The following is an 18,050-nucleotide window of genomic DNA, read 5'->3' as shown; positions in this document are numbered from 1 at the left end:
TCAACATCACACAACATTCTTCATACAGGTCCTGGCTGACTGTTACTGATTATTGGTTATGCTGATTATTGCTGGTGTTGGTCAGAAGAGCCGACGGCGCAAAATTTGCAACTTCACTTTTGTCAGCCTGGGCATGGCAAGCTACAACTTAGTAGCTTATTAATGTGAATGAGTCCTTTGAGATTTCAATTGGAGATATAAGGGCTTTATAAATAAAATTGATGGTTCTTACTGTTATTACTGACAAAGACTTCTTGGTGATGGAAGCTAGCTGTTCTGTTCTACACCAACTTGCTGTTTCATTGAGTTTTCTGGAGTTCAAGGTTGCAGGAGGATTAGAGTTGCTTCATGCAGCCAACCAGTGAAAGAAGGGTTCTCCCAATTGCTATTAACAGATGCCAAAAACTAAGCTAGAATAAAAACAAGTATTTCAGTAGAGATTAAAAGCTTTCACACTGGGAATGAGTCCATCATGCAAGTGGATCAATATAGAAGAAATGGGATGAATAATAAACAACGTCCTTTTCCCACCATTATTTTATTTCTTTCAGTTACACCAGCACACCAGGTTAGAATGCAAAGTGAAAGCAAGATTTGTTTCTTAAAACTCGTGGCTCATATAGTTATTCCACACACTAAGAGAACGGTCTATTTTTCATATTTAAAACTTGTTTCCTAAATAGCAAAGAGATGCTGAAATGTTTCTATTTTTAAGCTGAGGTTAACTTTTCAAACAGCAACATCAAATCAGAAAGAGAACAACTTTATACTTAGTGCAGCTGGAGACTCGCATTCAATAAAGTGTCCTCATCCTTTCCAATGTAATAAACCCAAAAGAGAAGTCTTGCAGTAAATACAGTTCAGTAATTCTGATTTTAAGTTGGAGTAGACAAGAAAAAAAGCTCCACTTGTGAATGATCATTTTATGTAGTAAACAATACTGAAAGGAACTGATGTCAAGTATGGGCTTAAATTTTGTAAGGTTTATCAAATGTAGAGAGGCTGCTCCTGAGCAGTCAGCAGGCGATACATGGCTGCAGGCATGGTCTTCATGTGAATCTAAAAAACAGACAGGAGTAACATTTTAAAAGTGCAGCCAAAGGAGACATTTTACAAAAGACAGGACAGAAAATAAGGATGTGTTTTTGTTTAATGTTGACTATTACTGATGAAAACCCAAATTCAATAGCTCAGAAAATTGGAACATTAAGACCAATACGAAATACATTTTATTTAGAAATGTTGACTAAAGAAAAACATGAACATGAAAAGTATGAGTATGTTCAGCACTCAGTATTTAGTTGAGGCTCCTTTTGTCTTAATTACAGCAGCAATGCAGTGTGGCATGGAGTCCATCAGTCTGTGGCACTGCCCAGGTGTTATGAGAGCCCAGGTTGCTCTGATAGAGACCTCTTCTGAAATGTTGAGTCTGGAGTATCACTTTGTCCTCTTCACAATAGCCCATCTCCATGTCTATAATACACATAAGTCCCCTAGCAGAAGAAGGACATCCCAAGGAGGGGCACTATCCAGTAGCCTGTCCAAAGACTCCAAAAAGAATGGATTATCTGAACTGCAATTTGATGCGTAAGCACCAACAGTCGGAACCCGACCCCCACTCGTAGGTGGAGGGAGGCTACCATTGATTTACCAAGATGGTCCTGCTCAGTGCCTCTCATCTGGAGCAATTCCAAGTGGAAGAGTGTCCAACTCTGTCCTGGAGTGTCTCAAGGAGACAACCTCAAGCTCACACACTAGCTCAGGCTCCTTCCCCACCAAAAAGATGACATTCTATGTCCCGAGAGCTAGCTTCTGCTACTGAGGATTGGATCCCCAGAGTCATCGCCCTCGGCCACCACCCTTCCACACTGCACCCTTTAACCCGGTTAAAGGGTGGGTGGCCGAGGCCGAGGGTGGTGGCCGAGGACACTGCACCTTTAACCCGGTTAAAGGGTGCAGTGTGGTGAGCCTAGGAGAACGGGGGCCCACATCTCCTCTTCTGGATGTGCCCAGCCAGGTTCCATGGATTAAAGGCCAGGCACCAGGCGCTCGTCAACGTGCCCCATCTCTGGGCTCCAGAGTGGGGCCTCAGTGACCTGCATTCACACGAGCGAATATTGTTTACTATGGTCGTATTCATCATAAGGGGTTTTTGGGATGCCCTTTGTCTGGTACCTCAACCAGGACCTGTATGACCTAACCATGCCGTTCCTATTTGAGAAACCTGTAAAGTAACTGATTTAAAACATTTTTGTAGAGTGGATCAAAATTTCACTGTGGCGATATTAAAAACTACTACTTATTCCAAGCTCTTGATGTCAGTTGTTGTGTTGCTGAAGGTGGTGAAATTACATTTAGGGTCATTACTTTTTCACATAGGTTCAGGTTATTTTGGATATTTCTTTCCTTTCATGAAATTGTCATTTAAAAATTGCATTTTGTTCTTATTCAAGTTGTCTTTATCCACTTTGATGATCTGAAACATTTATGGTGGAAGAAAAAAAGGTAACACTTTATTTGATGGGTTGTGAATAAGACTCATAACACCATCGTAAATATGACATAACACCTGTCATGAACATGAGTAAGTCTTCATGAATATTTATGAGTAAGTATTACTGATTAAACATTAGATTTAATAACATAAAGCTACATATCTTTTAAAGTTCAACCAGTAATACTTTTATAACAAATTTATGTCAGATCATGATTTCTTGGTTAATGTCAAGTTGTCATAAAGACATTTTGAATAATGTCAACTTTGTATTGAAAGGGTCATGATTTACTGAATGACACTTTATGAGAACAGTCATAAATATTAATGAAGACTTAATCATGTTCATGACAGGTGTTATGTTTATGACAGAGTCATGACAGTCTTATTCACAACCCGTCAAAGTGTTATCAAAAACAGAAGTAAAAGCAAGGAGTCAAAGGTTTTTTTTTCACAGGGATCTGGTTTGGGATTTAAGTTAATCTTTCACTGATGACAAAATTAATAAATCCCCAAAATTGTGTGAAAATGACAGTACATCCATTTTTCTACCAAAGAAACTTTGAAAACAATGTCAGCACTCATGTTCAAGTTCTAAGCAGCAGGATTTAAATGGCATATATTATCTCTAAATAAAGTATTGTGCAATGTCTCACCTCTCCCACAGCGTTGGACAGGATCTGGACAATTTTTTCATGGGGAGTTGCGACCACACTTTGATTATTGATCTCAATGATGCGATGGCCCACTCTTACACCTCCTCTTTCAGCAATTCCACCACGAATAAGACTACAAATCTGATGGATAGATGCAATTTTTTCAGACAAAAAACACAACTTGAATTAAAAAATTGACAGACTATAAACATTCTTCTAAAAGAGTAAAACACCAGCCCTACTCACAATGCCATTCTGTACACTGAATCCCAGCTGGTAGCGCATATCTGGCCGTCTGATAAGAACTGTAGTTACTGGTGGACATCTGACAATATTCAATTTTATCCGAGACTGGTTCTTTAGACCCTATACAAAGGAAAGCATCTAGAATTTGTTTACTCTTGAAAAGAACAATTCATTAAAGATGTGAAAGAAATTTAAAATGAGCATAGGATGGTAAAAAACAAACAAAAAACTAAGGGGCCACAACATGTGCCCCCTTAGTTTTTTATATTATGGGATGTCAGGGGAAAAGGTCTATAATTATTGATTGATAACTGATAGATGAGCTTCCCTTGGTACCAGAACCAGATAGGATGTTTTCCATGATCCTGGAACCTTCTCTTGGATCAAGCTAAGTTTTAAAATCTTAGCAGAATCACATAGAGCTGTTCTGCCCAGGCCTTTGGGACTCTGGGACAAACACCATCAGCCTTGCTCTAGCTCAGTCTTTCCAGTTTCCTCTTCACCTGACTTCTACAGACAGAAAAATGGAAGGTGGAGGCAAAGGGACCAGCAGAGTCTTCTGATATTGAGACACAAGATGTAGAAGCAGAAGGATCAATATAAAGGGTGAGGTGGAATATAAAATATTTGAGGTGTGACCAGCCTAAAGGCCTTAAAGGATGGTAGGAGGTACATTTAGCCGAGGGCAGGAGAAGAGGATGATGAACTTGTTCCTGAAGTGAACCTGCAGAATGTATTCAGTCCATTTGCTCTGTCCAGACTTTCATCTTTCTGACCTTCCTTTTGTTTAAAGCCTGTGATTTTCTTCATCCCTGATCTCACATCGCTGATATTGTTCTGCTGGAGCCAGCTCTCCATCTTCTTTCTGTAAATCTCTGTATTGTCTCTAATCATGTCTGTAAGCTCCTTCTTTATACTCTTCAATAATTACCTGTTTTCCTTCTTGAAGGGTCCTTTGTTCCTTCAGGACACAAATAAGCTTAATAAGCTCATTTCAAAGCCATCTGCTCTGCAGGACTTTGATTTATGTAAATTTGAATTTACTTTTCTTTTTTTTATTTTACGCCATTAATTTATGTTGTTACTAATTTGATGTGTAGTGGTCTTTGTTTTAAGTCTCAAATTACTTCCAGTTTTTGTCTTGGGTTACTGTTCTTTATTGGGTTATAAATTAGAATAATAAAGTTTATTTTTAATATTGTAAAAATATAAATAAAATATTTTGTGCACTACTTCAGCTTGTGTCCGGAACGTTTGAAGCCAGACCTACCTGGGTATTGTTAATAGGGGGACCCTTGGCCATCTAACATCATTTGAGAAGTCTACCAGTTGGCTTCAGTGGCACATCCTCTGCCAAAATCTGGGTCCTTCCTTCATTGTACGAGTACAAGAAGCCATCTGCTATGACCAACTTTAGGTCTCTATAATGACCATTTCAGTGGCAGTAACAATCTCTAACAGGACAGTACACCCTGGTAACACTGGCTGATGACAATCTGGAGGACCAGACTGTTAAATATCAAGCACATACCTTTATGATGCTCTGGCAAGTTGACAGGGGTAGTCCAACCAGACTGGTTCCATTGATTGACATGATCTGATCTCCTATGTTGACTCTACCAGACCTCTCAGCTGGCCCAGCATGCATCATATTGGCAATGATAACAGTAGGTAGAATGGAGCCCCATCCACTCTCCACAATGACCACACCCAGAATCTCACCTTTAGCTTTTTCTATACACACCTGAGATAAAAGAGAGTAATCCAAAGGGAGATAATATAAAATTAGCACACATAAAAGGGTGTTTTTCACTCTGATTCCAGAGTGAAAAACTCTGGAATCAGAATCCTAATTCTGATTCTGACCTCTGGTTGAGTTCAGCTGATTAAGTTCAGGCTCTTCTTGGAATGTTTTAAAGATTGTTTAAGGTGCCCAACTAAGGGAGATTGCTGTCAATCTCCCCTAACAAAGGGGAAATTGGCAGTAGGAAAAGACAAAAGACTGAAACAGATTGAAACATGCCCACTTTATGTATTTTTTATTATTCTTCAGTCAACTTGAAAACTGCATCCTGATGGATGAATATTTGATTAGAATATTAGTAAGATAATACCAACAGTCTGTCAAATTAATTATTTTTTATTTAATAAATAGTAGGTCTGACAAAGAAAAATAGAATCCAAAATATTATTGAAGAATTTATTGAAAACTTACATCTTTGCAGTTTTCAGACCTGGAGAAGTGAACAAGATCCTCATTATACATGTCCTGAGTGCTCATCAGGTCACTATATTCCGTCTGACTGAGGTCCTCAGGATTGATCCCATTTGCCCTTAGGAATTCCTGGTATGCCACACTGAAAGCCTGTCCAATGGATTGGGCAATTAACTGGGCCTGGGAAAGTTACAAACTTATACATAAATAACTCAAGAGTAACCCAAAGGAGATTACATAAAATTAGCTAAAATCCCATGATAATTGACAGAACTCACATCTTCAGATTCAAACACATGGCAAATCATCTTGTGCTGGTGCTTACTGTCCTGACTTGGGTCTGAAACCTCCACATTCTGCTGAGAGTCACAGTGAAGCAACCTTCTCCTGGCCATCAGAACCACAATGTTGCCAATATCAGCAATGTAGGAGATGGTTCGCAATGCACTGTCTATCATGGTTTCCTTAAAAACAACAAAACATGTTAGCAGAATAAACAAAAAAAATACATACAATTTGTGTTTCTCAAAACAAAGGTTATGACCGCAAAGTGGAATGTTTGGACATGGTCTCCAGAAAACAAATTAAATGTAACAATTATAAATTAAAACATGACATTTTTTTATCAGGTATTTCAAAAGAGAAGGCGACATTAGCCAACCAGTTGATTTCTCATTTGGTTTTCATTAAGCCTGTTTTCATTTGGCTGCTGCCAGACCTTTGGATCTGTCCATTTCTGCTATAACTTTCATCCTTGACAGAATGAGATAAAAGTACAGAGTAAAGTTTGATTGTTCATTCTTCAGTTAGCCTTATAATGCAAAGAAACACGGAGACTCCATATGTTGATGGCGTCATCCACAATTTTACACATCAGATTTTACAAAACTGATGTTTTTGTAAAATCACAAATGTGACATGTCACTTGCACTGCATTATTTTTCTGGCTGTGTGGCTGTATTTAACTGTAGCTCAACAGCCAGTGAGAATAAAAAAATATTTGACTACACAGAACTTAGCTAAAGACAGTTCCCTGGCATCTGTCAGGTGCACCCTAAACAATCTTTAGATTGGCCTTAGCAGTGTGGTAAATAATGGCATCACACAAGGCTATATAGCTAATTTTCTTACGTGATTGATAGGATTTTTAACTATAGTTTAGGTAACATAAACCCCCAAAAAAGATCCAAATAACTGATTGATAAAATAAAAAAAGAGCAGCGTTTCCCAACCCTGGCCCTCAAGGCTTCTTTCCTCTTCTTCTTCTTCTTTCCTTTTTTTATGGCAATTGGCAAACAACTTATAGGTGCATTACCACCACCTTCCACAATGGAGTATGGAACAGATGTTTAACTATTATAATTTCCCCATAATACCTGTTTACTGTTAAAGACTGCATCCCCAGATGATTTCTGAAACAAGTGCCTAATATCTAATTAATTTTTATTCCTACTTAAATCTCTAAGTAACACCTCTCTTTCCTGAAAAAATACTTATGACATTCTAAAAAAAATGTTGTACTGTTTCTAATTTTCCACCATAATTACAACAACCTGTATTATGTTTATTAATTATTTTAAGAGTACTGTTTAATCCTGTATGTCCAAACCTTACTCTAGATATAATATCTACTTATCTTTTTAATTCTATTAGATTTCCTAAATTCCCCAACATTTTTGGGGATGCTATAATAAAACCTAGCATTGCCTCCTCTGTCCCATAGTTCTTGCCATTTATTTTTGATATACATTTTAATAATATTCTTTACCTCATTTCACTTATTTAAATATTTAAATCAGAAATATTCTTTTTTGCTGCACTCTTAGCAAAACTATCAGCCAACTCATTTCCTGTCACACCAATAGGAATCCAGATTAGTTTAACATGAGAACCATCATTTATAATCCTAAAAATTGAAAATTATATCCAATATAATATCTTGCCTTGATTCTGAATTTAACGCTTGAATACTTGAATCTGAACAAATAAAAACCTCCTTCTCTCTTGTGTTCTTTATCCATTCTAAAGCCATTAAAATAGCCATTAATTCACCTGTATGCACTGTCAATTTATTTGTTATTCTTTTATTTTTCATAATATTTAAATCTGGAATTACAAATGATATACCTAATTTGTCATTTAATATTTTAGAGTATTCTTTTTCTGTATAACTTTCCACCTCTTCTTTTTCTAATTGTTTCCCTTTTTTCAGTAAGTTAAAATCAACTTCACCCTGTCCAAATATCCATGAAGGAATAACAGGAATAACAACCACAGGACAAATAGGAAAGTAATAGATTCCAACTTTTACTTTTTTATATAATTATCCATCCAAAACTATTCATTTGTTTCTTTTCTTTTTCTTGACAAGGTTGCAGTGTAACATATGGAGGATGACCTTCATTATGTCCTTTAACCCTCTCAGGCTCAAATTACTTGCAAAGACTAGCTAAGTAGCGCTGAGCTGTTGCAAAGGCAACATCTGCCTGGAGAAGGTTAATATTTTCCCAGTAAATGATGGCTCGTTGTTCTCTCCTGAGCTTCATTGGCATCTCACCCATCTCAACCTGTAAACCTGAAACTGGAGAAGTTTTCATTGCTCCACAACAAAGTCTTAATGCCTGATATTGTATTCTATCTATTTTTTTAAATAAACTACTTGAAGATGAATTGCATAAAATACATCCATAATCAAAAATTGATCTCATTAGTCGGTAATGCTTTCCTATATGCTCTTCATTCTCATTATATTTAATAATGTTTTACTTTCTTCAACTATTTTATCAACATGTATCATCCATGTGAGTTTTTTTTAATCATATAAGATCCACAAATATTTAATTTGATCTGTCCTTTCTATAACATCCACATATAATTTGAGATTTACATTGATATTTAATTGCCTATTTGTAAAAACAACAACTTTAGATTTGGAAGTTGAGAATCTAAATCACATTCTAAAGCCCAAGCTTCTACACTATTTAACGCCTCTTGTATTTTCCGTTTTACAAATTCTATATTTTTCCCCTCTTCCAAATAATACCATCATCTGCAAATAATGAGACACCAAAAGTTGTATGTATATCACAAAAAATATTATTAATCATTATAATAAATAGCATAGGACTTATTATACTACATTGGGGAGTACCATTTTCAACTTTATATTTTGAACTTATTTCCCCACCTATTTTTACTCTAATATTTCTTTCAGTCAAATGTTTTTACCAATCTATATATTTTACCCCTTATACCTATTTGTTTTATTTTAATCAACAGCCCTTCAACGTGTCATAAGCCTTTTCCACATCTAAGAAGACAGCTACTAAATACATCTGAGTCCATCTGGCTCCAGACATAATGCAGGATCTATTGTATTTCTGCCTTTTCTAAATCCAAATTGATGAGACTTAATCTTCTCCTTAGATTCTAAAAAATAAGTTAATCTGTTATTTACCATTTTTTCCCATAATTTTATCTATACTTGATGTTAGAGCGATTGGTCTATAACCATCAGCTGAATCAGGATCTCTACCAGGTTTACAAATAGGTATGATGGCTTCTTTCCACATATCAGGTAATATCCCTTCCTCCCATACCTTATTATTCTAATAATATTTCTTTACTCGCCTAATTGAGATTATTTAACATACTATAACTGATTTGATCATTCCCAGGAGTTGGTTTACTGAAATTCTTTAGTACATTATTTAACTCTATCAAAGAAAACTTCATGTTCATAAACTCTTCATAAACTTCATCAATATGTCTCTGTAATGTTATTTCACATCCTCTTTTTTCTTTATTATTTAGATTCTCTGTACTATGTATCTTTGCAAATACTTTAGCTAATAACACAGCTTTACTTTTAATATCTATCATAATATTTCCATTACCTTTCATTTCTGGAAAACAAATATTCTTTTGAACTTCCAGACATTTTTTTCCCAAACCCTGTCTAATGCAGTAGTTTCCCCTAAAGATTCACAATATTTCCTCCAATAATACCTTTTAGCATTTCTTATAGTTTTCCTAACTTCTTCCTGTTTTCTTCAATAATTTATTAGATTTTGGAAACAAATAATTTTCCTAAGTGTTTTAAAAGCCTTATTCCACTGTTTAACTGTTGTTAAAACATTCTGATGTCCACCAAGGAACTATCTTCTTTTATTAATAACACTACTTCTAGGAATGAATATTTTGGCTGTATTAATAATACATTTACTAATTTCTGAATTTAATTCATTTATCAGTTTACTTGTAACAACATTTTTCATATTAATCTCACTCACCACTTTAAAATGATCCCAGTTTGCTTTCCCAAATTTCTATCTCCCCTCAATTTCTACCTGGTCTTCCTCTGTTTCTATTCCTACCCTGACAGAAATTGGATAATGATCCCTTCCATTGTGATTTCTTTACATACTGTAAAGATTGAGAAACTAAGGTCAGATCAATGACTGATTCTTTACCTCTTACCAAATCCACTCGAGTGCCTACTCCATTATTTAATATTACCGATTCTTTTTCTTCAATCATCTCTTCTAAAATTCCTCCATTATAATCATCTTGATGTCCCCATAAAGTTCTATATGCATTAAAATCCCACACCAAACTATTTTTCCTCTCCAGTGTTCTAGGATTGATTCAAGTTTTAATTTTTCTAATTGTTTGCGAGGATTGTAATAATTTACTATTGTAACATTCCCATAATTTGTCCAAATTTCTACAGTGATTATTTGTTCAATTTCTAAGTCTGATACTATTTGGAGCTGAATAAATTTAATGTTTTCCTTCAGAAAAATGGCACACCCTCTTCCATTCCCATTTATCCTATCTTTACGTAAGACTGAGTAACCATGAACTCTAAACTGCAATGATGGCTTCAGCCATGTTTCTTGAATGCATATTATATCTGGTTTCGTATTTAGATTATTAATGAAGCCTTTACATTTCTGACCATTTGCTATTAAACTTTGAGTGTTCCATTTTAATATTAGAATTATGTGACGATTTGAGAAGCCTCAGCTTCAGATGATCCTTCCCCAAGTTCATCATGGATTTTTTCCCATGATAAATCTTTAACTTTGAAAAACTTGGTAGCTGCCTTCAATATAATTTTTATTTTTTCAGTTTTAGTTCTTGCTTGTTCTGAGCAATTTATTATTTATGCAAGAAAAGGAATACATTTTTCTAATGTAATATTACATTAATTATTGTTTGGCACTCTTTTCCTTTCATAGTTTGTTTTTGGATCATCATCATTATTTTTTTTACCTCTTTCACTGCTTTAGCATAAATAATCCTCTTATCAATTTTCATTTTTGAATTTCAGCTGCTTCTTTTCTTACCTTGCATCCTGCATGCTGCAGTATGATTTCCTCCAGTTCCACTTAACAGGATTATTTCCACACTCACCATAAGGATGTTCATCTCCACATCTACCACATCTCTGTTTCCCTTTACAGACCTTTGCAGTATGCCCATATCTTTGACACTTATAACATCTGAGAGGTGGTGGAATATAAGCTCTTACATTAAAGCTCATGTAACCAATCATTACTTTATAGGCAGAACTCTATCTTTGAATTCTACTGGACAGTACTACTGTACAGATGTAGTCCATTTTCTCCCCTCTCCTAGAAGCCTGTAATTGTTTGATGCCTGTAATCTCTCCTCCTTTTATTATTTTCTTTAGCTCTCCAGGTTTTCTCCAACAGAAATTCCTGATATCACCCCTTTTATTCATCTTTCCTTCCTGCACTTTTCTTTCTTTTTTTTAACACACCATTTGTAATTTAGGGGCCTTATTCTTTTGCTCAGCATTTTTACAAATGAAAAGTAGGTTTCCATCCCTTAAGACTTTAGCTAGAACTACATCTCCAATAACTTTCTTTAATCCATTTGACAAACTGATAGGATTTACTGCAATCATATCCTGTTCAGCCTTAAATTTTAATATAATTTAAAAAATATTTTCTTTTTTATTTCAACTCTTTCTTCTCCATCCTCAAGAGATCTTTTATCAGTATTTAGTCCCCTTTTAACCTTATCTTTTCCTCCTCCCCCTCTTCTATTTTCTACCATAGACCATCCTACGTCCATATTTCCATCTTCCGAAAGTCTGCCACTACAACCAGCCATCTCCTAATCCAGATTACTCCAAAACCACCTTTAAATTCAACTTATTACTCGCCAGATAACGTTTAAGTACTTCCACTTTCAAAAAATCTGCATTCTCTAATCAGTGACGGGCGCACCAGCCCCAAGCTTTGGCCCTTAAATTACGCTGCCTGCATGTTTCAGGTGTTTCCTTAAATCAACCCAGCTGATTTCAATTGATGGGTGATTAACAAGGGTGTGCTGAACTTGCACCTGATTCAACTGAACTTCTGTCAGTTGAATCAGGTGCATTAAAGCAGGGAAACATCCAAAACATGTGTGCCTTGGGAAGCACTTCTTTAGAGTATCCTCTTAGAAAGTGTTGGACAGAAATATATGGCAATTAAAGCTAAAGACAAATTTCAGCAAATATCAAAATTTGCAACAGTGTATAAGACTTTTAAAACAGTGAGGATGCCATGTGTCATTGTGTGTCCATCTGAACATTTACCTGGGAGTCGGCATTGAGCACCTTGATTCTCTGAGTGGAGATAAAGAGATCCACCTCTGTTATGGGCTGAGGTTCAGCCTGAGGTAAGAAACAAACAACTAGTGATTTCTACAACACAGTGACAACATAAAAAAGAAGGAGGCGTGGCTTCTATATTTAAGAAAACCATAAACTGTAGTAAAATGTCTTTGGGTCATTTCAGTTCTTTTGAGTATCTTGGAATTCAGGTTAAAGGCTTCAAATGAACTTTGACACTAACTTTATACAAAACTCCAGCATATGTGGAAAATTTCTTTACTGACTTGAATGATCTTTTATCTCTCATATGCATTGATTGTGATTGTAAAATAATTGTTGGCGATTTCAACATTCATGTGGAAAAACCCCAAGACAGAGGAGCAAAAAAGCTCTCTGATATTTTAGAAAATTTTGGTTTAACACAACATGTCAAACAAGCAACACACACTCAAGGACACACACTGGACCTGGTTATCAGTAAGGGTGTGAATATTTCCAATGTCTCTGTAACTGATGTCGCCCTGTCGGATCACTTTGCTGTTATCTTTGAAGGTTCTTTATTCTTTGACCCACTTGGACAAACAGCTACTGTCACAAAACGTTCTTTCACAGAAACATTTAATCAAATCTACTCTTCCTCCTCACCCTTAAGCTGTAATGATGTAGATAAGTTGGTAGATGATTTTCAGTCTAAAGTTTCATATATCATTGATTCCATTGCCCCAATTAAAGTAAAGGTTGTGTCTGGTACGAAAAAATCTCCATGGAGAAAAGCACAAACAGTTCGATCTGCAAGACAACTCTGTCGCAGAGCAGAACGAAAATGGCGTAAAACTCAACTTCACGTTCATAATGACATCTACAAAGAAAAACTACGTAACTATCACTTAACACTAAAACATGGAAGGGAGGCTTTCTTTGCAGATGTCATAAACAAAAACATGAACAATGCTGGAGCTTTATTTGCAACAGTTGACAGGCTCACAAACCCTCCTATGACATTACCACCTGAACTCCAATCTAATGCTGCCTGTAACAAGTTTTCCAGCTACTTTTCAGAGAAAATTCAAAAAATCAGAGGATTAATCTGCACATCAACTTCAAAGCTAGAACCATTGCTGTACCAAAACAAAACAAATACAGGAAAAATGACCCATTTTCAACTACTGAATTATAGTAGTTGAAAATTATAGTAGAAGAAATTATAAGTCAATTAAGTTCAAGCTCCTGCTGTCTGGATGTCCTTCCCACACATTTCTTTAAGAAAGTCCTGCTTGTTATTGCTACTGATCTGATCCAAATCGTAAACTCATCATTCACATCAGGCGTTTTCCCCCAGGCTTTGAAAACAGCAGTGATCAAACCACTGCTAAAAAAGAACAATCTGGACAAATCACTACTGCAGAATTGCAGGCCGACCTCTGACCTCTGACCTCCCATTCATCAGCAAAGTTATTGAAAAAACTGTGTAAACAATTAAATAGTTTCCTCATGATGACCAACTGCTTTGACTCTTTCCAATCTGGTTTTTCGTGCTCACCACAGCACGGAGACTGGCCTAGTCAAAGTATTCAATGATATCCATATAAATACGGACTGTGGGAGAACCACGGTGCTGGTTCTGTTGGACCTCAGTGCAGCTTTTGACATATTACTGAATCGACTGGAGAGTTGGGTTGGACTCTCCGGTTCAGAGCTCAACTGGTTTGATTCTTTCATAAAGAACAAGGATTTCTTTGTTTCAATTGGAAACTTCTCATCAAAGAGGTCAAAGGTCACATGTGGGGTACCCCAAGGTTCAATCCTAGGACCCCTCGTATTTAATATTTATATTCTCCCACTAGCTCAGGTTATAATAGGAAATAATATTAGCTACCACAACTATGCGGATGACACACAGCTCTACATTACGATGTCACCAGGTGACCTTTGACCCCATCCAATCACTGAATAAATGTTTAGAACAGATAAATGTGTGGATGTGCCAAAACTTTCTCCAGCTGAACAGAAACAAAACTGAAGTCATTATTTTTGGACCTAAAGAGGAACGATCTAGAGCTATAGATCTAGAGCTATAGATCTAGAGCTATAGATCTAGAGCTATAGATCTAGAGCTATAGATCTAGAGTTAATGCACAGCTTCAGTTATTACAACTAAAAACTAACGATCAGGCCCGAAACCTGGGAGTAGTGATGACTAGAACCTTCAGAGCCACATAAAGACAGTTACAAAGTCGGCCTTCTATCACTGAAGAACATCTCCAGGATTAGAGGCCTAATGACTCAGCCAGATATAGAGAAACTCATCCATACGTTTATCTTCAGTCACATTGATTATTGTAACAGCGTCTTCACAGGCCTGTCCAACAAATCAATCAAACAGCTGCAGCTGATCCAGAAGCTGCTGCTCCTGTTCTCACTAGAACCAGGAAGATAGAGACATAACAGCAGTTTTAAAGTCCCTCCACTGGCTCCCTGTAGCTCAAAGAATAGATTTTAAAATACTGTTGGTAGTTTATAAATCACTGAACGGTTTAGCACCACAATACATCAAAGATCTGCTGTTGTTGTATCAACCTTCCAGACTCTCAGGTTCTGGTTCTGGTTCTGGTTCTGCTCTGCATCCCCAGAACCAGAACCAAGAGAGGAGAAGCAGCTTTCAGCATCTATGCACCAAAAATCTGGAACAAACTTCCAGAAAACTGTAAAACAGCAGAAACCCTGACTTCCTTTAAATCTCAACTAAAAACACACCTGATTAGAGTTTGATTTGAAAAGTAATCGATTAAAAATGTAATGATGTAACAATGTATTGTTTATTCTATGTTGCATGACTTTGTGTTTTTGTGTTTATGATGTAAAGCACTTTGAAATGCCTTGCTGCTGAAATGTGCTATAAAAATAAAATTTGATAACTATAAAAAAACTAAAATGAATTACATGTTTTTCACTTAGAACCATTATTTTCCATTTGTCCTTACATGACATTCTGCTGTTACTGACAGCACCCCTTTCATTCTAAGAAAATGATGTGGATGAAGCAAATTTGAAATTAGTTTTCACTTTTGTATTTTTGGGAACGCACTGTAAGACAGCCTTCTGACACTCTTCACTCAACATACTTTTAAAAATGGGACTCAATAATGAAATTTAACATCAGTTGCTGTCTCTAACTATTAACACAAATTAAACACCCAGCATTGCTGCATATTTACTCATGAAAAAATAACTAATTTCGCATAAATCTAGGGAAATAGTTGTATACCACCATCCTTGCTCTGGTTTGTATTATTGGATTTTCTTTTAATAAAGCTTATCAGTGGTTGTGGCTCACTCAAGACAAGGTGGTTGCCCCTGTCCATTTTCGGGAGGGCAGGGCCGTGCAGAGACCTATTGGAGGGGTGGAGGCTCAAAGTTAAAAAGGGGCACATTGAACAAGATCTTAACAGATTGTACAACAGCATAGCAACAACCCATTAATCAAGAATCTAATATTTAATTGGATCACATAGTTATTTTCATCATGTGGGGGCAAAGCAAAGCAAATATAGTCTGTTTTTAATGTTGCTGTTTCTGCTGCTGATAGTCCTGGAGGGCTGAGTTAATCTGAGACTGTAGCTGTTAAACAGACCAGAGGAGAGAAGGTCAAAGGTTATGAAGCATGTTATTAAATAAGCCCCGCTACTTCTGCTTAACCTCTATATAAAAACTTGGCTGCAGACTGTTTCATAGACATGAATATGTAGAAGCCTCACTGAGTGCTGAGTCCTGCGTTATGTCGTCGCCATCTTGTATGTGGCAGTAGAGCGATGGAGCTCCCTAAGTCATGTGCTATGTGGACTTGTTTCAACGGTTTTACAATACAGACTGCATTTATTAGCTTTACCTTTCACAGGTAAGGGTGAAAAAGCAGAATTACTTGACTTTGCCGCCGGAAACTCACTTCTAAACAACCGAGAAATATTTCCTATGTTGCTAAATTGGCCCAAAGTAACACTGTTTTCATAGTGAACGTTTTCATGTTGTTTTCTAATGAGAGAGAGCTGATGAGAAACTGCTGTTAGAGGGGAAGTGCTTTAAAACCCAGGGGATTTTGTGAGGAAAGTCAGTCAGGATCAGAGCTGGAGCTGCTGTTCTCCAGTCTCTGTTTCACAGCTCACCTTCACAATCTGTTAATAAGCTATATGCCCAATGTGCTGAAAATGTCTTTTTCTGTGAAGGAAAAATATATGTATTTTCTATTACACTATTGGATAATTCTCTTTTATCCTTGGCTTTAGCCTGTGTACCAGGACATCTCAGAAGTTATTGGACTTCTCCCAGTTTGACCAGCAGACTGAAGCCCTGTCTGTGGCCAGTGTTCCCAGTATACTATAAATAAATAAATTTGTGTTTTATTGCACACTTTTATTCTTTCACTCTTTTGTTTAAGAGAAATATTTCAATCTGAAGTATTAATAATGAATATTAAGACAACTTTTGTAATAAAAAAAAATAATTTACTCTGTTAGAATTTTTTTTACTTTGTCTATGCTCTGCAGAGCATAGACAAAGAGCAAAACACTGATTGAAAATCAATTTATTTACTGCATGTTTAAGATGGAACAGCACTGAAAGCAGCTCTTTAAACCATTCAGACTATGAACACAACAGAGACACAATCAAAACTGTCAGATGACTGATTAATAATTAGATAAATCAAATTACTAAAATTTTATTTGGTAATCAAATTTTAGTAATTCCATTGCTAAAATCAAATCATGTGTGTGCACAATCATGTGCACATACATGATTGCTCCACATGTGTGTGTAACTGTAAATTATGAAATACAGTTCATAATTTTCATAAAGCACTGGAAACAAATTGCATCGTTTGTGTAAACATTTATTGTGAACATTCACAGAAAATCCAAACATGTATCAAAAATAAAAACTTTGCAAGACAAATATTATTACTTCATTTTTAATAATAGCTTAAAATATTTTGGCCCCGCCAATAAAGAAAAAACAAAAAAACAGGTCACCAGAAAACCGAAGTTGGCAGATGCTGCAAACCCTCTGAATTTTGTTTTATTTTAAGTATTGTTCTGTTTACTTCATTGCATTATTCAACCATATAAATAAACTTTCTGCCAAATTTCTAAACCTACTTGGATAAAGGGAATGTAATACAGCAACTGTACTGCTCAAATATTAGCAGGAACTATTAGATCAAATTTTCAAAATTACAAGAAAACTTTGAATTGTTTGCTCTTTAGTTCAATTCCTAAACACACCCCTTCACATTTAAAACATTTTAAAAGCAGCAAATTGTTTTAGCCAATGTTATCTTATGTTGTCAACATTGTGCATACTAACAGAAAAGAAAGGATAAAGAATGAATGTATTTTGATAAATTAGTCAAACACTGAATTTGGTTGTATTGCAAGCATTTTTCTGTAAACACTTGAACTATTAAAATATCTAAATAAAATTTCAGCTGGGTATCAGAACTTGATTAAAACAAATGTGAAAACTGACTACTGGTCTAATCACAACAGGCGGTAATTACAATTCTGGAAATTACACAAAATGTAACATTGTTTTCCCTTGATCAACACATCATGAACATGGTGGATGATAATACAGAATAATAAAGTGTTTATTTTAGCAAAGACCTCAACTACCTTTTCAAGTTTAAATAATATCCATCAACATAAAATTGCTTGCCAAGATACTGTCAAACTCTGCTCTAAATTCTGGGTAGGAACTGTAAGTGTTAGGCGCATCAATGATTGCTCCACATGTGTGTGCAACAGGTCTTCTCCC

The 18,050-nt window shown here is 35.9% G+C and overlaps 1 protein-coding gene across 1 annotated transcript in view; it reads right to left on the bottom strand.

The window, feature by feature from the left end:
* Positions 1–529: 529 nt before the first annotated feature.
* Positions 530–18,050, bottom strand: part of LOC129355386 (amyloid-beta A4 precursor protein-binding family A member 1-like) — a 35,345-nt gene continuing 17,824 nt past the window's right edge. Inside the window, 7 exon segments of the mRNA XM_055024935.1 lie at positions 530–1,059; positions 3,151–3,291; positions 3,397–3,516; positions 4,928–5,140; positions 5,612–5,791; positions 5,890–6,075; positions 12,225–12,302. Of these exon segments, the coding sequence (XP_054880910.1) occupies positions 988–1,059; positions 3,151–3,291; positions 3,397–3,516; positions 4,928–5,140; positions 5,612–5,791; positions 5,890–6,075; positions 12,225–12,302 (990 nt within the window). The 3' untranslated portion in view covers positions 530–987.

The sequence above is a fragment of the Poeciliopsis prolifica genome, unplaced genomic scaffold, assembly GCF_027474105.1.
Source record: "Poeciliopsis prolifica strain line A6 unplaced genomic scaffold, Auburn_PproV2 SCAFFOLD133, whole genome shotgun sequence".
Lineage (NCBI taxonomy): Eukaryota > Metazoa > Chordata > Actinopteri > Cyprinodontiformes > Poeciliidae > Poeciliopsis > Poeciliopsis prolifica.
The sequence above is the reverse complement of the archived record's forward strand: the minus strand, read 5'-3'. Positions and strand labels throughout refer to the sequence as shown.